At 44.1% G+C, this 21,931-nt stretch overlaps 2 protein-coding genes across 4 annotated transcripts; one reads left to right on the top strand and one right to left on the bottom strand.

Annotated features, from left to right (window-relative positions):
• Positions 1–3,092: 3,092 nt before the first annotated feature.
• LOC135422235 (fatty acyl-CoA hydrolase precursor, medium chain-like) lies at positions 3,093–13,493 on the bottom strand. 2 transcript variants are annotated; one of them, XM_064671308.1, is made up of 14 exons: positions 13,378–13,493; positions 12,020–12,224; positions 10,914–11,058; positions 10,499–10,632; positions 10,022–10,175; positions 9,102–9,203; positions 6,708–6,812; positions 6,535–6,585; positions 5,931–6,071; positions 5,760–5,846; positions 4,685–4,832; positions 4,374–4,505; positions 4,002–4,074; positions 3,093–3,590 (listed from the first exon to the last, which is right to left on the bottom strand). In XM_064671308.1, the coding sequence occupies exons 1-14, from the start codon at positions 13,448–13,450 to the stop codon at positions 3,416–3,418; spliced, it is 1,725 nt and encodes a 574-aa protein (XP_064527378.1). In that variant the 5' UTR covers positions 13,451–13,493; the 3' UTR covers positions 3,093–3,415. The 2 variants fall into 2 exon arrangements, with proteins under 2 accessions (XP_064527378.1, XP_064527379.1); XM_064671309.1 differs by lacking the exon at positions 6,535–6,585.
• Positions 13,494–15,174: 1,681 nt separating this feature from the next.
• PDCD2L (programmed cell death 2 like) lies at positions 15,175–20,979 on the top strand. 2 transcript variants are annotated; one of them, XM_064671319.1, is made up of 7 exons: positions 15,175–15,313; positions 15,666–15,826; positions 15,915–15,984; positions 16,929–17,326; positions 18,333–18,446; positions 20,167–20,315; positions 20,823–20,979. In XM_064671319.1, the coding sequence occupies exons 1-7, from the start codon at positions 15,203–15,205 to the stop codon at positions 20,951–20,953; spliced, it is 1,134 nt and encodes a 377-aa protein (XP_064527389.1). In that variant the 5' UTR covers positions 15,175–15,202; the 3' UTR covers positions 20,954–20,979. The 2 variants fall into 2 exon arrangements, with proteins under 2 accessions (XP_064527389.1, XP_064527388.1); XM_064671318.1 differs by lacking the exon at positions 15,175–15,313 and having other exon boundaries at positions 15,337–15,984.
• The last annotated feature ends 952 nt before the right edge of the window (positions 20,980–21,931 follow it).

Below are 21,931 nucleotides of genomic sequence, written 5' to 3'. Positions count from 1 at the left end.
TTGTAGGTTCACAGAAATCATTTTCTTAAATAAGATAAAATAAATTCTGTGTATTTGGGAATGCAAAGTCATAAGTATAACACCTGTGGGAAAGGGAGCCCTGGTATTTTATTAGGCACATATGATAACAAAGGACTTTCTGACTGTAAGAAGCAGCATTTTGTCCATGTGTCCTCTTTAAAACCCAAACATAAAGAATGGCACAGTGTCAAACAGCTGAGAAAGGAGTAATACCACAGCCACCATGTGTAGGCTACCATTGAGCAGCAGGTTCCTCCGCGGGCGGAGCCGGATCTGGCGGCTCGGCGGCTGTGGCGGTTGCGGCCCTGAGGGACACCGCGCACAGACGGAGCTTCCCAGCCCCGGACAGACACCGCGCACAGACGGAGCTTCCCGGCCCCGGACAGACACCGCGCACACACGGACCGTCCCAGCCCCGGACAGACACCGCGCACACACGGACCGTCCCAGCCCCGGACAGACACCGCGCACACACGGACCGTCCCAGCCCCGGACAGACACCGCGCACACACGGACCGTCCCAGCCCCGGACAGACACCGCGCACACACGGACCCAGAGCAGGGACTGTCCCCGCTCGGGCTCCTCTCCCGGCCCGCGCTCAGCGCAGACCCCGCGGTCATTGCCAGCTCTCCGCAGGAAGGGGCGCTGGGGCGGCAAAGGCCGCACAGCGACTGTCGAAGCTGTTCACTGTTTATACACTTTAGCAAACAAAGGCACTAAGGTTCATTGGCTACAGGTAACCTAGTTCTCTTATTAATTAGTATTCTATTCGTTAATAATTCCCTCGCTTCTCACGCTAATTAGTCCCATGCTCAGTATTCCCCTTCTTTTGGGTCAGAGACCGTGAGTCGATGGTCGTGACCTGCCCCTGCTGGAATTACCCTTTACCCAGATGGACCTGATTTCAGCACAGTTGCCGAGTTGTCTTTGTTAGTTTCTTTTTCATCTTTATGCGCCAAATGTCCTTGTGGCCTGTAAATTCTGCATTCTTTGTGTGCCCAAATCAGTGGTACATCCTTCTTCCCAAGCCTTGTTAACCTCCCCCAAGTCTGAGATCACTGAAACTCGTCCAGCCCTAAACCTTAACAAGGCAATTCTACCAACAATTAATTTGTCTTTCTAACTAATACCTGGACATCACTTAGACCTTGTTGGCTGCTCTCTGTTCCACAGATTAAATCTCCTTCCTTGTTGAATAGGCTTGAAAGAATACAAAGATTAAACATCAAAAAACATCCTTTTTTTAAGAAAATTTTTACATATTCCACATTTTGGAATAAGATGACCTGAGAAGCAGGACTGGCACATAACAAACTTGGTGACTGACTTGGAAAGGCGATTATAGAAATTATGTCTAGTTAATACATTTAAAAAAAAAAGATTAAGGGTTCTGTGTGAAAAACAGAACAACAGCAGCAGTTCTTGCTGAATATTATCAACTAAATAAACTGCAGACAGAGGTGCACAGGGCATCCATTTGTATTTAATGTATATGCACTGTTACCTTGAGCTGAATTGGGTGTCTGTGCCAAGTACCATTAATATTAAAGATATAAAATAAAATGAGGTTTGGAATATAATGTAGGAACCTGCTGCTTAATGGTAGCCTACACATGGTGGCTGTGGTATTACTCCTTTCTCAGCTGTTTGACACTGTGCCATGGACAAAATGCTGCTTCTTACAGTCAGAAAGTCCTTTGTTATCATATGTGCCTAATAAAATACCAGGGCTCCCTTTCCCACAGGTGTTATACTTATGACTTTGCATTCCCAAACACACAGAATTTATTTTATCTTATTTAAGAAAATGATTTCTGTGAACCTACAAGGACAGAAACGCTGGTTCAACTAACAAACCAATAATGGACACAAAGGCTACTTCAGCCCAAATCAAGGGGAGGAATAAAATGTCCAGCACTATGGTTGCTCCAATTAGCTGTTCCTAATGATGGCTTTTTGCAAGTAATGGTAACAGCTGGGGGTTTTTGCAAGTTAGGGGGAAAAAAAAAAATGCCCAGAAGGGCATGTCCAGGCATGTCCACTGCTCAAGGTCCAAAGCAAGTGCAAGTGAACCCAGAGGGGAGGAGGAAGAAGAAAACATCTCCTAGAATTCAACACCTGCAGGCAGTTGTGTCACTGTGACAGCCCCTCCTGGGAGGAGCAGCCACAGGCTGTGGGGTGCTGTGGGAGATGGCAGGGGGAGCCTGGCACCAGTTAAAGGGGCTATTTTATTTAGAGCTATTTTATTTAGAGCTATTCTATTGCTGGTTTTTCTTGTTATGAGCAGAGTTCTTGTGGACTCCTGGATGCTTGCATTGCCTGTTCCTTTGTGCCTGGCAAGTGTCTCTTGCTTGTCATGTGACTTTGCCAAAAAAGCCACTTCACCACTTGTGTGCCCTGACACGTTCCAGATGTGCCACAAATGTGGTCACAGCTGCTGGTGCCCTTGGAAGGTGGAAGACTGGGGGTGCATTTTGCACATCAGCAGGTCTCCTCTCTGAGGGCCCGTGGACAATGCTGAGCCAACACCATGCAGTGCACAACAGCAGCAGCCTTTGCTCTCCCTCTGCCTCAGTGGGCTCTGTCCTGCCAGCAGTGCTTCCTCCCTCCTGCCAGTGAACTGGGAATTGCCAGGCTGAAGAACACACAATCACACCACAGAATAGTTTGTGTCAACCCTGGAGCCTTGAGACTCAGGTTCTGCAAAGAAACCTGAAAAACTCATCCCTGAGACCCTTCAGGTTGAAGAAAGAAACTGGGCACTTTTCTGGCTTCCTGGGTGTGATTTAACCTCTTGGAATGAGCCTGTACCAGTTAAGTGAAAGAAAAGGAAGTTCCAAAAAAATTAAAAGCAACGTTTATTTTTAACAATTCAAACCAATAAAACAAGTAGAGATTTTCTGTCCTCAGTGGAGAGATGTTGAGCCAATCTCACAGATGTAGTTTGATGGATGCTCTGCTCCCTACAAGCTATTTCCAATTAAAGAAAGTGGAAAGAGGCTGTAAGAAGGACAACTGACCATGCTCTTCTGAAAGAAGAGGGGAGTAAGCATAAAAGGTAGCCTCTATATTCTGTATAAATAATTTCTTACAGATCTCAATTTATTTGCCAATTCCCTCCTCATTATTCAGTTTTGATGTCCACTGAGTAGATACTGTGGTCTGTTTGAGCCTGAAAGATCATGGGTTTTTTTTTTCTGCTTGGTCCATTAAATAGTGATTTTTGGTCCAACAAACATTCCAAATTTCCCTTCTTTCTCTCCTTTCACTCTGACCAGGACAACAGATTACATGATAATGAGTGAGAAGGTGATTATAACTCTGCATCCTGACAAACTAATGTTGTTTGACTTTACTTTGGGTCTTGAAAGCAAACTGTACCCTCTGCAGCTCTTACAGTTCTGTGTGTTCTTTCCTTTCACTCGTCATTTGTTTCATGAGCTGTGTCCAAAACTTCATTTTGCCTTCTTTGAGTTTCTGTGCTGCCTTTTGGTTCAGGTCTATCTCCAGGTATTTCTCATCCAGACCATACTGAGGCCAATGGACCAAGCCTTCTCCGTTGGGATTTCTGGAAATAACAGAAGGGAAAGTTAGCTTTCCATTTGCCTGTCATTGCCCTCTGGCTGCTTGGGTTGAGCATTTCAGAAAACTAACACGAGCTCAGATTATGTGATTCTGGTCCCTGAACAGTTGGATTTTTTTATGAAAATGCTCCTCAGCAGAACAGCAAAAGTTTAATAGTTGCCATTACTTTTGGATCTAACACTCCATTGCAGATGGAGTTCTAGATCTTGGATTATTTTTTTTTCTTTTTGTGTCTGCAGGTTCATTGAAAAGACATTAAGAAGAGAAATAATTTGCTTCAATATTTATCTGAAATTCTGCCAAATTTCTAGGAACAACCACATAAGTACTGCTTCAGGCATGTCTCAGGCAGCACAGACCAAACTTGAGCTGTAAATAGCATTATGATTCTCACCCATTTCTAGCAAAGTTAGTCCAGTATTTCATAACAGTTCTGCTAAGTTTATTTTCTTCTTCTGTAGCACGTCCTGCAAAGTGAGAGATGAAATGGCAGCATTAGAGAATTAGTTGCAGCTCTACCAATTCCAATAGGCTGTAGTCAGTTCTACCTGTTGCTCTGAGCTATGGCAGTTTTACCTGAGCAGAGCTCTAGGACAGAGCTGCAGATGAGTGATTTCATTAAAAGTATCTACTACTAAAGACAGAACATTTTTATGTTTGTTACAATATTTGTAAGGGAGAAAGTCTATTCTAAAGTCCTCCAATAAGTAAAATGAGCAATAAGGATGCTTTAAAAGGAATACTTTAGCAAGCATGGATACATCACCAGCTAAGAAGGGCTTTCCAAAGACAAAGGCAATCTCAGATCCATGATCTGCTTTTACAAAGTCTGGTAAAACACCTTCTGCTTCACTTGGTCGATGCTGGAATTCATAGAAGTAGACTGGGTTGCCAGCATCTGGGAGACAGGGAAGAGTGTTAGTCTGAGAGGCACCAAAGAGGATAAACTTTCACTACCAGCTGTTTTGGTTAAATGTTCAGTAAATATCAGTTCTCTGGGTAATGAAGTGTGACACATACTGTCCACCCCACAGCCCGGGTGAGAATTCTACATTTCTTCTACTGATGCTGCATTACCTCTGTGGAAGTTAGCCACTTCAAGGGATGAAAACACAAAGAAGACATCTCCCAGTGCATCCAGAAGGCCATCTCGCACCTGAGCAGGGCTGTCTGCATCCCCTATGTACTCATTGTACAGCCCATCAACAGCTGCAGAGGTAAGACCCTGAGAGAACAATAGAAGGGGCTTACAATGCTTACAGTGATCAGGATCATTAGGAAGAGTAACAGCACTAATTGAGTGTGGCACATGCAAGTCTCTGGCTAACCCCCAAATACTACCTTTCAGAGAAAATCCTCAGCTGTCAGAGTGTGGCTCAGAGCTCAGGACTGGAGTTGCACAGCTACCAGATATAGGTGTTCTCAGGGGAAAGAGATAGGCAGGATCTAAAGATCAAACATCTTTAGATTAACAGCAGTCAACAATGTTGACTGTTCTCCATTCTGTGGAAATAAACCCTCACAAGAGCAAAGGAATCCTCTGGATTTCATAAAATCCATTTTTTGTTGTAGATGACCATAATTTACTCCCTTTCTCGCTTCAAGGTGAATGTCTGTGACACTGAATGATCCCTTGCAAGTACTATGGAGTCCTTAATTCTCACCTTTTAACCTGCATTTTTCTATATTTAGTAGTTTCAGAAGAGCACAAAGGAACCAGAAAGCTGGGAGATTTGTAAAGTACAGGGAAGCCAAACCTCAAGCATCCTAAAGATCTCGAGTTGTCCTTCCTTGTCTCCCAGCAGGGCTTTATTAGGTCTCATGTCATACCTGCTGGGACTGTGCATGTCTTGGATAACCCAGGGGTATCTAAACTGTCACAAGAGACCTGTGTTTAGATACCTGAATCACTCCTGGGTTTCCACAGAACTCCTTTTTAAGAAGAGGGGCACTGAGGCTGGAAATTTAGAGAGTGTTTTCAATCACTGGAGGTAACAGGAACACACCACACTGCTGCCCTTTACTGCCCCAGGGTAGGAAGCTGTTCAACAGAGCAAAGTCTGCCTGTGAAATGTATCCCTCCAGGAGTGCAAACACAGAACCAGAGCAAGTGAAGCAGCAGCACTGGGTTATTCTGAAAATGGTCTCTTACCTTATGTAATATTACTAAGGAGATTTGTAAAATTTCACGTGCAACATTTTTATCCAGACCATCCATGAAAGGCGGAAATTTCATCATCTGCAGGATACAGAGAATCATATTTCTTAGAAAATCTTATATTTACAAAATGATACATGGGTAACAACATTGTAAGTCTCTTACCATAGGAAGTCCCCATGTAAATTCACCGTTATTTACTCCTATCATATATGGGACTGCATTGATTGATTTTTCAGATAGTAATTGCCTGGGACTCTTTGGAAAAAATACACCATCTACACATGTACTGATGAAAAAGAAATCCTGAAAAAGGGGGGAAAAAGAAAAGAAAAGCTTCATTAATACTTTAATTTTGCTTCTTAAAGAAAGTCCAGATTTTTTACTGTGGTTCCAAAGCAAAGCCAAATGAAAATACAATAAGGAATGTTGACAGATTTTCAGAACTAGGCAGAAGCTTCTGTGAAGATTAGTATTAAATTCCTAATGTTTGTGAAACATAAGTGATTATGTCCAATTTACATCTTTTCTTCATTCAGTATTGTTAGGGATGTGTGGAGCAGTGGGAGAAAAACCAACTTGTGTGTTGGAATTTCAAAGGCCCATATAGCCCAGCATTGTGATAAGACCTTTTAAGTTGGACATAATATATTATATTAATTAATTTTCAGGTTCTCCAGGTGAAAGTGTGACATTTCATACACTCTTTCCCTTCCCCTGGGAGAGCATGACAGCAACCACAAGTGGCTGCCTGCAGAAAGGGCAGTACCTGTTTGCAGTTCTCAGGGGAGGTGCTGCACAGCCGCAGTGTTGTCATGTCCTGGAAAGGTCCAGAAAGTCAGAGGTTACACTCACTTTGAGTTCTCCTGCTATCACAACACACAAATAGTGATGATAACATTTGCAATGTCATTTAAATGCAAGAGGTATAATTTCCCCTACCATTTTTAGTGTTAGCTGTATTATCTCTTCTGCTGTTTTTTCTCTCAAGCACTCAACGATTGCAGCTGAACTGGATTTTTCACAGCCAGAGGCATCAGCAATTTTCTGTAAGCAATAAAAACAAACACTTTTGGACACATTTCCTATATCTGACTGTATGAGCCACCAAACCCAAGAGCCCAGTGTGGGAGCAGAAACTCCTGCCCAAGGATGGCTGGAGCCTTGCATGTCCCAGCTGTGCAGGGAGGGAATAGGAAGCCCTCTTAACCTTCACACTGTGGGCTGGGCAGAAGGACAAAACCTATGCCTCCAATTTGGTTTTGATACAGAAATATGCCAAGATAATCCTTCTGATAAATAAGATGCTGGGCTGAGAAAACAGAATGGCATAAAGGGCTTAGAGAATACAACCATCTGTATGGTAACAAAGAGCACTTTATACCATTTTGGTGATGTCTTTCTGGCTGGAGTAACAGCTGTCATTAGAGAGAGCTCATTAAAGTGTTGTCTCTTTTATATCCCAGGTTCTACATTCCTGGAAGTTGTTTCTTATAGTTGAAGAAGAACAAAAAGGGTTGAGGTCAGTACTTCTCAAATTAAACAAACTGAATAAAGTCTTGTTTGTTTGCAAACAGGCATCAAATAGAAGGGGAAGAGAGGAGTATTCAGAATCTGATACCATTTGCCAGCCAAAAATTATAGCACAACTTTCCTTGAAGACACTACATGTTATAACATTCCTTGACATTTCACACTTCTTCCCTGCTTTCTCTCTTCACTTCCTTGGTCTTTTGCTTTCACTGAGACACATGTGGATATTTGGGTACTTGAAAAGCAGAGCATCATTAAATATGGACAGAAACACAGAAACACTGTCTTTACTGACTGTGGGTTTTGTTTCACAAGAACAAAAGCCTGTTTCTATATTTTAGAATAAACAGTTTAAGATATGCAAAGCTATCTGAAAAAAGAATTATATATCCTTCGAGCCTGCGCAATGGATTTTTTAGGTGAGACGCAGCATGTGCAGAACTGGACCCACCCTTTACTCCTAAGGTTCATCTGCCAGGGCCTAGCAAGCTTGGATGCTGGCAGCGAGGTCCTCAGGGCGTAGGTTTGCTTAGTGTCCTTCTCTTAGATGGATGGCCTTGCAGGTTGTCCTGGCATAAAAAGTGTTTTCCCCTGGAGTTAGAAAAGTGGTTAACCCCGGGGGTGGTGTTACTGGTGTGCCAGGGCCAATCAGAAGCTACATTTTGCTACAGTAAAAATTAACATATGGCACAGGCCTGAAGGGAAGGAAGTTGAGGTAGTTGAAGAAGTTGTAGCCATGTTGTGAAGCCATGAGGAGGGAGGGCCAGCAGGCCTGGCTGGGGGGCCTGGAGCAGCACAGTAGCTGAGTGGAGCCCCCCTTGAGGCTGGTGATCGAGGGGGACTCCAAAAGAATTGGAGAGACCCCTGGATCGCACCTTCAGAAGACGGCTGTGTGCAGAGCTGAACAGAGACAGAGGTGGCTGAAGGCCAGAAAGACAGCCAGCAGCAGCGAGATGGTGTGGAGCCAGGCTCAGAGACACAGAGGGATGTCCTGCAAAGAGGGAGAGCTGGCAACAGAACAGAGAAAACTCAACGAAGAGTGTTTTGGGGGTAAGACTGAATTAAATCTCCCCAAGACCCCTTTCAGAGACCCTCTTTTGGAAAGAGGGGTGGACTTCCATTTGAAGGGAGTTCCGAATTGCAGCAGCACCGGAGAGGAGGAGTGAAAGTCACTAAGGAAGTCCCCCGAAGGCTCGGGCTCGAGGGATTGGGATTTTCACAAAGTAAGAACAGAAAGATTCTGACTGCAATACTCAAATCTGCTGCCTTAAAAATGAAAGACACTAACTAATACCACAGAAACTAATTTGAAGGAACTGTGACCTGAAAAGTGACAAAAGGACTTTTCTCTTTTCTTCATGGACTCTGGTTGAAGAAAAAGAGAAATTTAATCTAATGTAAATATATTATTTCATTGTAAAAAGAGATAGTTAAGTTGTTACCTATATATATATATGTATATAAATAAACCTTGTAAGTATTTTCCCCGTCCCCCAAATGCTGAGTAGTTGGGTTTTGTCTGAAAACCCTCTCGCACTGAAGCAAATTGTGGGAGGGGGGCATGAACTTGGAAATTGGATTTTTGAGGGTCTCAAACTCAACACAGGGCTAAGCGAGCTCCATCTGCCTGGGTTTGGAATTAGAGTTGTCCTTCTCCTAGGATGACTGCTGGAAAGCTACTGAGCCCATCCTGCCCATGGATGCATTTTATCTGATAAGCCTGTTTCTATATTTTAGAATAAACAGTTTAGGATAAGCAAAGCTATCTGAAAAAAAGAATTAAAATTACCACAAAATACCCACTTGTGCTTCCTCCTTAGGCTGGTCAGTGAACAAACCCAGGAGTGCAGTCCCACTCTCTGAAATGGCCCTGTGGAACAAGCCCTTTGCCAGGGGAGATAAGACCTGTGAAAAAGCAAGGACAAGCATGACAAGCATTGTGTTTTAACCACTGACTAAGAATTCTGATATCAGGAATTGCCATTTAAAACGTTCTGAAATCAAATGTCGTAAGACTTATTCTGCAGCCTCTGACCATAGTTCAGCTGTGCAAAGGGCTTTGGCAGCACCAGCAGAGATAAGGATTTCCTGCTTGTCTTTTCCTCTCCCACAGCATTTTGCTTCCCAGACTTCATGGAACTCCAGTGCAAACCAGTAACTAATGGAATATGCCTAAGGCACTCTGGCTGTGCTGCAGAAGGGAATAAAGAGCTCTTGGCCAGGGGGCCAAAGCTTAGGAAACAGGAATTTTTATCCCAATGAACCCTGGTTTCACTCTGTGATCTGCACCAAATTGTGAGAGGCTGGAGAAGAAGAGCATCTTAGCCAATGTGCTCAGTGTTGATGGAAAATTTTAACACAATCCCTGGGACACAAAAAGTGTGTCCAGTTCAGCTCTCGTGACTATTCACCTCGATTACTTTGCACAAGTGCCTGGTCTGTGAGTCCTCTTACAGGACTTTTCTCACAAGGTTAGACTTTGGCAGGTTTGTTTGCATTGAAAAAAAGCAAACACACCAAATTTAATTTAGTGGATGAGACATAACATTTGGGGACTAATTACAAGTACTTGTGCTGTTGTTGTACCACAGACAGAGGTGATGTGCCACTTACTGTAACAGCATCCCTTTGCTCCCAGACTTCTCATGCAGATACTGAAAATGAACATGGATGGTGGTTTTAATCCCATAAGTAATTAAAATTCAATGTTACTGTGAACTTACAAGAGCAGAAACACTGATTCCTCCTGCAGATTCTCCAGTGATAGTGACAGATCCTGGATCTCCTCCAAAATGGATGATGTTTTCCTGAATCCACTGCAGAGCTGCTACCTGATCTAAATACCCCCAGTTCCCTCGGGCATGTTCATCACCAGTGCTGCAGAGAAAGGACACCTTTGTTTCAATGCTCAGTGCAAGAAAAAGGCAGAGGAAAATACAGCCTGTGGTGTGAGAAATCATCTGCCATTCCCTGCACAGAACTTCTCCCCACAGCTGAAAATAAACAGCCTTGAGATGAGAGCAGCAGTCCAAGAACAGATCTGAAAGCTGAGTTGGGACTGGTAAATTGTTCCCAGGGGTTGCAGATGCAATTAAGAAATGCAGAGTTTCTTTGCATAAACGAGTCCCCTGCACTTCACAAAGGCTTTGCACACATCATTTTGGAAATCACCTGGCAAAAAATGGGATAAAACATCTTACCTAAAATATCCAAGAACACCTAATCTGTACTGAATTGCTACAACCACCACATTTTCAAAGGCTGCTAATGCTGAACCATCATATGTTGAAGCTGCTCCAGAAACTAATCCACCTCCATGTATCCATACAAAGACCTGGAAAGACAAAACCAGAATCAACCCAGCACAGACCTGAGCTCCCAGTGATAAAAACTAAATATAACCCAAAATAAAATATCCTTTGTTGTTTCACTCCTGATTCTTTCAGATTACATTTCAAAAATGGTAGAAATCTTTTGGATCTGCAAGTCTGCAAAATGGCATTGATTTTGTTAAATACTTACACTGTATCAGTGCCCTGTGACTTTGGACAGATTATTTAGAGGAAATCAAGCATAAAATAAATTTCCTAGAGGTTTTATAGTGGTTTTGCTTACAGGCAACTTCTGCTGTTCTCCTGCAGAAACGGGGGTGTACACATTTAGGTACAAGCAATCTTCAGACACCTGAAGAGGAACCTTCTCCTTTCTATTAGTAATCATGTCTGAAAAATATTGTCCTTGGACTGGATCCTGCACACACCTAAAAAAATAACAAGCAACAAATACTTTTAATGTGTTTTCCTCCTTTGACCTCTCATTAATGAGATGTGTAAAAAGGAGCCACTGCCTACTGCAATACACAGGGACATGCAGATAAATCCTGCTTGTTTCAAAATGTTACAGAAATATATCTGCAAACACATAGGGCTATAAATGCCTTCAGTGGAAATGTAAATTAATTATTTTACATCTCCAACAGCTTTTGATATTGTAATGGGAGGTATTAGACTTGGAGCACTAAACAAGGGCAGGAGGACAAATGGATAAAACATTTACAAGGTAGACTAGAATTGCCCTGCATTTCTTATGTGCCCTATTAACCATGTGACTCAGCATTTTTTCCTTAATATGTATTCCAAAGGTTTATAACCACTGGGAATTATGGCCAAATGCTCCCAAGAGAGAGGATTTTCAGTAAAGTGCTGATCCATATCAGTTCATCCCTGATGCCCATTAAATAGCAGTAAAGAGAGCAGCTAATCAAGATGTCTTTAGAAATGTATTCACTGCAACAGCTGCAGATGTAACGAGATGGCACCAAGGAATTTATCTTTGTGGATTTTGATTGCCCTGGATGTGCAGCAGTGTCATGAAATTGCTTCTAATATAAATATAAATATAATATACAATTATATAAATTATACAAATTATACAAATGGTTAAAATAATATAAATACAAATAATATAAATAATAGAACATATGATAATATAATAAATAGAGAATATTGATTTATGTTATATAATAGAAATTAATATTATAGTAGTAGAAAGTGATTAAATAGAAAATCGGAATAATATTAATATAATATAATGTATAATAATAAATTCTATGAATTACATTAAAATATGTAACATAATAGTATATAAATTAATATATAATGTAGAAATAATGTATAAATATAAAATAACTTAAATATTCAGTGGTTTTGTCACTGCCTTACATTGGTGGGTAGGAAGTGGCATCTCTGACACCTTTCCATGGCTCAGGTGGCTGGGGCTCAGAAAACCTCAGGGATCCAAGGGGAGGTTTAGCAAAAGGAAGTCCCAAAAAGACATTTACACTCCTCTCAGCTGTGTCTACTTTGAACTGGAACCCTCGGGCTCTCCCATATTTGGTCTCCACTTCTGGTTGCTCTGCTTTTTGTCCTGGGGGATGTGAGCACAAAATCACAATTGGTCCATTTGTAAGTGCTTACCAGATTTCTAATTGCTGGATTTGCTACTTAAATATACCCCTGTTGTTTACTTAATAATTTTCATACATAGGGCTTCCACAAATTCTAATCAGTTCTAACAGTACACTAATTTACTATTTTATATTACTAATTTGATTACTAGTATTTACTAATCAAAATTTTAGATTTTCTAATTTATTCTAATGCACTTTTCTCACACCTTTATTAAATCAGTCTAGCTGACATTCTTTCAGCCTTCATGTTGACTAGTCTGTGGGTATAGTTTCCCCCAGGTATACCACATGTACTGTCTTACCACTCACATCAGTGACTGCACACCGATCCTAACCTCTTTTGGTCTGGGTGGTTAGATAAAAGCCCAATAGATTGCTCTCACTCAGAAAAGGCAATGAAGAGACTAAATCTATTCCAGACCCTAGATAGTACATACAGCCCAAAGAAAAAGCTTCTAAAAATAGTCTGGCATGTACAGATACTGTTAGCATTTAAATAAGATTCCCTTTCAGATCAGTGTGAAAGTTCTCAGTCCCAAGTTACAGATGTGGTACCGTGGCCTGCTCTGCCTCAGCACACAAGATCTTGATTTTGCTATTTGCAAAGAAGGCAAATAAGATGAATGACTGAAAAGAGACCACAAAAAGAAATTAAGAACTATTTGCTATTCCAACTCCATTTCTGTGCAGCAGGGTCGGGTGCCCGGGGTTCCCCAGGGGAGGCAGCTCCGGTGTGCTCATGGTATTTTCCTGGACCCACTGCAGAGCTGCTACCTGATCTAAACATCCCCAGTTCCCTCGGGCATGTTCATCACCAGTGGTGCTGCAGAGAAAGGACACCTTTGTTTCAATGCTCAGTGCAAGAAAAAAGGCACAGGAAAATACAGCCTGTGGTGTGAGAAATCATCTGCCATTCCCTGCACAGAACTTCTCCCCACAGCTGAAAATAAACAGCCTTGAGATGAGAGCAGCAGTCCAAGAAGAACGGATCTGAAAGCTGAGTTGGGACTGGTAAATTGTTCCCAGGGGTTGCAGATGCAGTTCAGAAATGCAGAGTCCCCTTGCCCAAGCGAGTCCCTGCACTCTCTTCCCCAGCCCCTCTGGATTTACCTGTTGCCCCCAGCACCGTCACCCCGAGGGTGACGATCCAGGCGAGCAGCGCCGCGTCCCTCCCCGCTGCCATGGTGCGGGCGGGCCCAGCTCCCCGGAGCGCCTTTTATACCCCGAGCAGGACGAGTTGCGCAAGGCACAGCCCTGATGGGCCGGGGCAGCGCTCGGGCCGGGAGCCAGCGGGGCTGGGGCTGCCGGGGCACAGCCCTGAGCCGCTCCGGGCACCGCTCAGCGCCGGCGGCACCGGGACAGGGAGCTCCTGCCCCACAAGGGTCCCACTGCTGCTCCTTTGGAATCTCAGTCACAAAAGCTCTGCTTCAAAATGCTTTGGAAAGAGCCTTCCCTGCCCCAGGAGATGTGTCCTTTGCTGTGCCACCGCTCTGTGACAGCCAAGGGAGGATTTCCTCACACTGCACAGCAGGGACCAGCAAGGGAACCTCCCTTCTGCTTTATTACATGTTCACTTGATTTTCACAGAATATGCTGAGTTGGACAGGACCCACAAGGATCTTCAAGTCCAACTCTTCAGTGAATGGCCCATACAGGGATTGAATCCACAATCCTGGCATTCTTAGCTCCAGGCTCTGACCAACTGAGCTCATCTCATTCTGGTATTAAGACCTCAATGTAAGAAACACAACATAGCCAAATCCAAACCATTATCCCTGAACAGTGTGCTTTTCCTGAAGTAAAAGTTGAGGGATTTTTATTCTCACAAGAAGGGTATTTTTTGACAAAAACAATTCTAGAAAAATCCTAGCTTTTTCTGCAGGTTCAGGAGACACCTGTCATTCAGTCCTGTGTGTTCAGGCGTGTCTGATATAGTGTTGCAATACAGTTGTAACAATTAAGAGATCACTTACCAGCTTTTGTAGTGCTGGAACAATATTAAAGGGTGGTATTTGGGTGGTAACTATATATTTAATATTTTAATACTCCTAATAGGTCAGGAGGATTTATTTTCTGTGCCAGCTCACCTCCATAATCAAAGCATGATGTGGAGAGACTAGAACAGTTGAATAGGAACAAAGGAAATTTTCTGCTCACATTAACTAAGTGGTTGTGTTAGTTTGATGAAAGCTTTAGGTTCTGCCCTTTTTTTTTCAAGGCTCTGTAGCTCTTGCCCCAAAAAGCAGTTTTGCAATTTTAAATCATGAGAATTCTTAATTGTCAGAGACAGCATTTGATAGAATCATATCATACAATCACAGGGTGCTCGGGGTTTGAAGAAACTTTAAAGCTTATCTCATTCCACCCCCTGCCACGGGCAGGGACACCTTCCACTAGCCCAGGTTGCTCCAAGCCCCATCCAACCTGGCCTTGGACACTTCCAGGGATGGGGCTTCTCTGGGCAACCTGGGCCAGGGACTCCTCACCCTCACAGGGAAGGATTTGTTCTGTGTACCTAATCTAAACCTACCTTTTCTTGGTTTGAAGCCATTCTCCCTTGTCCTGTCACTGCGCGGTGTCCGGGGCTGGGACGGTCCGTGTGTGCGCGGTGTCTGTCCGGGGCCGGGACGGTCCGTGTGTGCGCGGTGTCTGTCCGGGGCTGGGACGGTCCGTGTGTGCGCGGTGTCTGTCTGGGGCTGGGACGGTCCGTGTGTGCGCGGTGTCCGTCCGGGGCTGGGACGGTCCGTCTGTCCGCGGTGTCTGTCCGGGGCTGGGACGGTCCGTGTGTGCGCGGTGTCTGTCCGGGGCTGGGACGGTCCGTGTGTGCGCGGTGTCCCTCAGGGCGGAGCCGCCGCCACAGCCGCCGTGCCGCCAGATCCGGCTCCGCCCGCGGGCACGCGCCGGGCGGGCACGCGCAGGGCGGGTCGGGGCCGCCATGTCGGGCGGGCCGCCCGTGCTGCTCGGGCTGCGGGACGCGCCCATGGCCGGGCCGGCCGGGGCCGCGGCGCTCCCCGCATGGGCCACCAACAAGCTGGGCGGCTCCGCGGTACGGCCGGGGCCGGGCCGGGCCGGGCGAGTCCGACTGGGATGGGGGGCGGATGGCGGGGCCTGGTCCGGCTGGGTCTCCGCGGTGGGCGGATGGCGGGGCCGGGCGGGTGTCAGCGCCGGGCGGGGGTTGCAGGGCCGGGATCGGCTGGTCGGGACTGGGCTGTGCCGGTCGGTGCCGGCCCGGCCGTGTCCCAGTGCCGTGCCGGTGCTGGGGGCTGTGCCGGTCGGTGCCGGCCGTGCCTCAGTGCGGGGCTGAGGGCTGGGCTGTGCCGGTCGGTGCCGGCCGTGCCTCAGTGCGGGGCTGAGGGCTGGGCTGTGCCGGCCGTGCCTCAGTGCCGCCCCGTTTGCAGGACTGGCCGCCGCGGGTGCGGGCGGCCCCGCGGTGCGGGCGGTGCGGGCGGGCGCTGTCGCTGCTGGTGCAGGTGTACTGCCCGCTGGAGCGCGGGCCCGCGCACCGCGCCCTGCACGTGTTCGCCTGCGCCGCGCCCGGCTGCGGCCCCGCCGCGCACAGGTGAGCCCGGGGGATGGAGCCCGCGGCATGGGGGGTGTTCCTGCGGCTCTTCCCCGCTCACCGTGTCTCTCTTTGCCCCACGCCGAAGCTGGAAGGTGCTGCGCTCCCAGTACTCGCAGGCGCAGGAGAAGGAAGCCCGAGCCCAGCCCGTGCCACAGGTACCGCTCACAGCCTGCCTGCCGCTGCGCCACGGCTGGGGGGAGGCTTGGAAATGGAGCCATGGCTGAGCTGGAGGAGCTTCACACCTTATGTCCCGTTGGTTAAGTAACAACGTTTCTCCAGAAGCTGTGCTATACGTTAGCTTCCAGTCACATGCGTGGCCGTGTGAAGAAGTCGTGTCACAGAATTTTTGACACCATACTACATTGTTTACTAGAAGATTAAAATGATCACAGATGTAAGTTATGTTAGGATGCTTTTAAAGTGGAAATCACACTTCACTTGTATGGTCAAAATTGATATTTAATACTTTAGTTAGTGGTGCTAACTAAACATCATTTTTCAGCTTCAGATGATTGGGCTATGCTGTTTAGGTTCAGACCTTTAAGATGTTTTCTTTATTTTCTAATTTAAATTTATTTTTAAAAAATTTGTCATGAGTTTTAATCAATCCAACTGAAGTATTGTTAATATACTTGAGAGAAAAAACTGCGTATTGGCTTAAGCAGATTGGAAGAGGCAGGTGGCAGTCAAATTAGTGAAAACAGGCAGGAACTGTTTATTCAGCTGGGGCATTTGCAACGTGAAATTTTGGTCTGTAAATGAGCTTTACTCTGACAAAATGATGGTGGTGTCATTATTGTTGTTATTACTTCCTTCCACATTCTGCCCTTGGACTTACCTGTGTGGCAGTAACTGTGCTGCAGCTGGAGGTCCCCAGGCAGCTGGCAGGGCCATGGCAGCAGGATGGACAAGGGCCACTCAAACAGCTGATGAATTCTTGTTCTGATTCTCCAGTGTGAGATGTTCCTTGCCATATGTAAAATAACACTGAGCACTAGGTTAAGGTTTCAGTTTTCTCAGCTGTTAGGAAACTGTATTTTAAGTGCTTTAGGGTGGATGACTTGACAATGTTCTTTTCCCTTTTTTGGGGGGTTCTCAGAAACAAGGATCAAGCTTTGCTGCAAAGGATTGGTGTGAGGAGGCAGATGACTGGGGAGTCAGTGATGCAGCAGAGCCTCCTGCATGTGCCTCCCTGCTGGGCTTGGGTGAAGCAGTGAGCAGCTCCTTGTCCAGAGAGCTGGACTGTGCATCCCAGCTCCAACAGCTTCGCTTGGCTGAGGCTGCAGAGGGCTCAGGTTCCCAGGACACACATCCTGCAGCCAGTGAGGAAATGGTAATGGAAACACCTGGTCCTGCTCCTGTCTTCCAACCCTTTTATATTAATGTGGTGGATGAGGAAGACTGCAGTGGCTTCCTGGATACAGACCATGCAGATGAGCTACTGAAGGAGTATCAGCAGAGAGAGGGGCTTGATTTGGAACAGATGATGTCAGAAAGGTGAGAACAGGTTTGGATTTCATGGTGAAACTGGAGGAATTGTGTAGTTTCCTGTGTGCTGACTGATGATCTAAATGGGACTGCCACTAAACCTGGATGATTTTGTTTGGAACTGGCTCCTTCAGGAACACTGGTTTGTTGGAAGAACAGAACAGTGCACCCAGTTCTGTCAAATTTTGAGTTTTTCAAAGATGCATCTATTTCTGAGCAGTTGGAATGTTCTTGGGCTGTAGATAGAGCAGAGGACAGTCAATCTCTGGATCCAAACCAGGGTGGCTGAAACAATATCTGTGCTAAGTGGCATGGGTTTATATTGTGACATTTGACACTTTTTCTTTACAAGGCTAAAGCTTTTCTTATGTTGAAGTTGCATTTTTAAGAGTTCAGGGATTTAGGGATTTCTGGCTAGAGACTGTCATGATGGTAAGACTCCTGAAGGTTTAGTAAAGGTTGTCTGAAAAACAATTTTTGAATGTAGTTACTGAAAAAAATTTTCTTAATCAAATGTTTAACTTAGGTGATCACAGTGAGCACTTATATCCAGGTCATTTGACTTTTCCTGAACTGTGGACAATGTTGAGTTTGTTTATAGCTAAAGCTACTGTCCTTGCAGAATCTGCATAGAACATTTGTCAGCAGTGGTGTTCCTGTTGAGTTTTGTTGACTTTTATAGAATCATAGAACCTTAATTATGTTTGATTCAAAACTGAAAAAGACAACATAATTTAAAAAGTAGAAAAACTTTTGAGAAGTTAGTAAAGGGTTTTTTTAAGGAATAAAGCTGGTGGATTTGAATCCCATGGGATAGTGTGAAGCACTGTTAGTAATTGTAAGCCACCAGAAACTGAAGAACCAGAAGCAGAATGTTCACTTGCAACCCCAAGATGTGTTTAGTGTACTTAGTGTAATTTAATGGGAGTGTATAGTAGCCATTGCTTATTTAAAACATGCATGTCATACTGAAAACCTTATTGGACATCTTGTTTCTTTCCTTGTTTTCTTCCAGCTTTGCAGATGAAGGTGGTAATGAAAAATATGAGAAGAGTGAAGTCAAAAGCTGGGACCACACGTTTCATAAATTTATGAAAAGAATATCTCTGTGTCCTGAACAGATTCTAAGGTAATCTAGTTGTAATGAGGAGATACAGATTATAGACTTGCATTGTTAGTACATCAAACCAAACTATTTCATTAGAAAGATATGTATGCTTTTATTTCTTCATCAAAAAATTATTATGGTTGTTGCCATGGCTGTGTGGTCAGGCTTCAGTCCCTGGTTGGGCTGGTTTTGTACAAAGTCTGAGTAGACGAGAAGCAAAGTAGGATCAGAGGCCTCAGCTCTGGCTATGGGAGACTTTTTTGGCACAAGACCTGATGAGAAGACACCCAGACTGTCTTTGAAGACTCGCTGAAATGCAGACACAGATTTTCAAGGGACAGTTTTGAGGTGGAAGTCTGGGAGGTAAGGTGGAACAGTGCTGTGCTGTTGGGACAGGTCTCCCAGGCTACCTCCTCCTGTCAAATTTTGTAACCTGTTTGTAATTTCTAAGGTCTCAGTCCTTGAGATGTTACTGAATTAAGAAATTACTTGTTTAAAAGCTTCAGTTCTGTAACTTCTTCTTATGCTGATCCCCTGCAGTCTTCAGGTCTTGTAAATATGTTGCTTTCCCCAGAGCAGAAGCAGTGTAACCTCAGAGTAGCTACTCTCCCAAAAGGGGAGTTAATTCTGCGTGGGAGCATAACAAGGGGATTAAATCATAAGTCATTCATAGTAGCAGATAATACACAAGGTTTTCCTGGGTCACACCAAGTGTTCCAGAGAGTCCAGTGCTGCCTGGCTGCTCAGGCTGGCTCAGTGTAGTGACAAGACTTTTGCTTTATCAAGTTTCTAGAATCAAGTGGAACCAACAGGTGCCTTTGTGATGGGAGCTAAAGTCTGAGGGACTGGTTACACATATAAGAAACATTAGGGACTTTCATTAATTAACTACCAAAGGTTATACAGGAGATGTAGTAACACAGAGTGCAAGTAACATTTCTTACAGCTTTTCACTGGATCTGTCACTTTGCAGTATTGTGCTCTTGGAATTTTTTATTCTAAAACATCACCTCTGGTGATCCCTGGGGTGTAAAATATTAATTATAAATAATAAAATATTTAAAATAGTTAAAGTCTAATATTATATTACTAAAAATATTTTTAAAAGTTTAAATATTAATATAACACTCATTATAATCTTTCCATAGCGCTCCCTGGGTTATATCAGTGCTGTTGGACTCCCATTGCTCCTGGGCTGTGGATCTTGTTGAGCTTCAGCAAAGCACACAATCTCCTGCTTGGTGTTCAGTGGAAACCATCCTTGGTCTGGGTTTCCTGTTAGTTGTGAGGCTGTGAGAGCTCTTAAAAATAAAACACCAGTTCTGAGCCATAACTGCAGTGGGTTTGAGACCTATTCTGTGTTGAATCTTCTTGAATCTTACCTTTTACTGCTGCTATTTAGGATTCCACTTGTCAGGAAAGTGTAGTTTCCTTAATTAAATGAGTCAGGTACAGCATATTTTGGAGGTGTCAATTCAAAGCATTTATCTCCTTAAAAACAGGTCTTTCCTAAAGATTTTCCACGTGTTGACCTTCCAAGTATTTCCCCCTTCCCATCTTTATTCTTTGGTTAATGACTCTTTTGAAGCTTAGGCAACGATTCTGACTCATAACCATGGTTTTTACTTCAAGCAAGTTCAGAGATTGCAGTGAAACCAGAACACAGTTGCCAAGGTGTCAGTTTTCCTGTCAAATTTAGGTAGTAAAAAATAATTATTTGTTCCTTCCTTTCTTCTCTTAGATACTCCTGGGGTGGGCAGCCTTTGTTCATCACGTGTCCTCCAGCCAACATCAGCCAGGGCGTTCCAGCCTGCAGTACCTGTGGGAGCAGCAGAGTGTTTGAGCTGCAGCTGATGCCAGCCCTGCTCAGCCTGCTCCAGAGTGACTCAGGTGCTGAGCTCTGCCTTAGTCCAGTCAATGCCAAAACTGTCACCTTTTTGGTATTTGGATTGTTTCTTTTTCCCCACAGGCACTGATGTGCCTCACTACAGTGATCATGTTCTGTAGAATTCACTGTTTCCATTAGAGATTTCGCTGAGCAAAAGGGAGTACTCTGATTGCACCTTCACTTGCTCACCAGTGAACTTTAATAACTGCAACAGGGATCATTCCACGACCCTGGGAGTAATTTGTCTTTATTGCCTCTTAAAGGAGGCCTTGGAAAATAATAAATATTGTCAGATAAGATTGCAGATACTTAAGGAGCTCTTTAAAAATTCCAAGTCAGCTTGCTTTAAAACGTTTAAAATCAGAAAATGCTGTGTACATAGGAGACTGAATACGAGAAATATTTTCTGAATTAATAGTTTCTGCAAAGACTGAAGTATAGTGGTAAGCAATAGTCCCCAGTTATGTCACTTTTCTTGCCTTCACCTGCCTTTGTTGCTTTGTTTTCAGATCTGTCAGTGGAATTTGGAACTGTTATAGTTTACACGTGCGAGAGAAGCTGTTGGCCAACAAATCACCAAACACCTCTTGAAGAATTTATTTTTGTACAAGAAGACCCAGATCAGAAATTATTTAAATAAATTGTATTTCTCTACATAGATGAAAAGTCTGTTGGATGTTTTCTCTTGTTATGGGTTTTTGTTTTTTCCTAACTACAGTAGAAAGTGTGTAACAATGCAACAATCCAATTGTGCTGCTTTGATTTTAAACTGCCTGCATTCTTCTCTGGCATTCCCTGTTGGTTTGGGCTAAATTGCAGTATCTAAATTGACTGAATGGAGGAGTAATTTAAGTCAGTGTCCTTTGAGCATTCTGTACAGGTTTAATGCTGCAGCACAAATTAGTGCTGTAAAAGTGTGTGCTTAAAATGAGGGGAGGGGGAGACACACAGACAGACAAACAACAGGACAGCCTGAACTGGTGGAATGTGTTTGCAAAGCTACTTTTTAATGGAAGAATTGTAGCTTATGACATCAACTTCTAGAAGAGAGTTAGTTAACTTAGGCTGAGTAATAATAATAAATATACAAAAAATATTAAATATAAATATGTTAAGTAGATTAAAAATATAGAATATGCTGCATTGGAAAGGACCCATCAGGATCATCGAGTCCAAGTCCTTGCCTTGCACAGAATAAATACCCCAAGAATCCCAGCATGAGAGGATTGTACAAATGCTTCTTGAACTCTATATAGTAATATAATACATAAATATATTTATGATCTAAATCTATTTAATATATAAATATATATGTATAGCTATATTATATAAATATATTAAATATATAGACATTACTTATATAGTGATATTGAATACATAAATATATTAAATATATATGTTTAAAATATTAATCTATTCAAAACAAACACAAGTAAAGCTCTCGTGTTGCCTGGGAGCGCTGCCGTGGGTGCTCCCGCTGTGTCCCGGCCGTGCCGGTCCCCGGGTGCCCAGCGCCGAGTTCGGGGACGGGCGCGGGGCGGTTCCCGGCGGGAGCGGGACTCGAACCTGGGGCGCCCGCCCCACTCTCCCGCGCGGTCCTCCGGGCCGGCAGGGGGCG

Source organism: Pseudopipra pipra, chromosome 14 (assembly GCF_036250125.1).
Source record: "Pseudopipra pipra isolate bDixPip1 chromosome 14, bDixPip1.hap1, whole genome shotgun sequence".
NCBI classification, from domain to species: Eukaryota; Metazoa; Chordata; class Aves; order Passeriformes; family Pipridae; genus Pseudopipra; species Pseudopipra pipra.
Note: the sequence above shows the minus strand (reverse complement) of the source record. Positions and strands in the feature narration are given on the sequence as shown.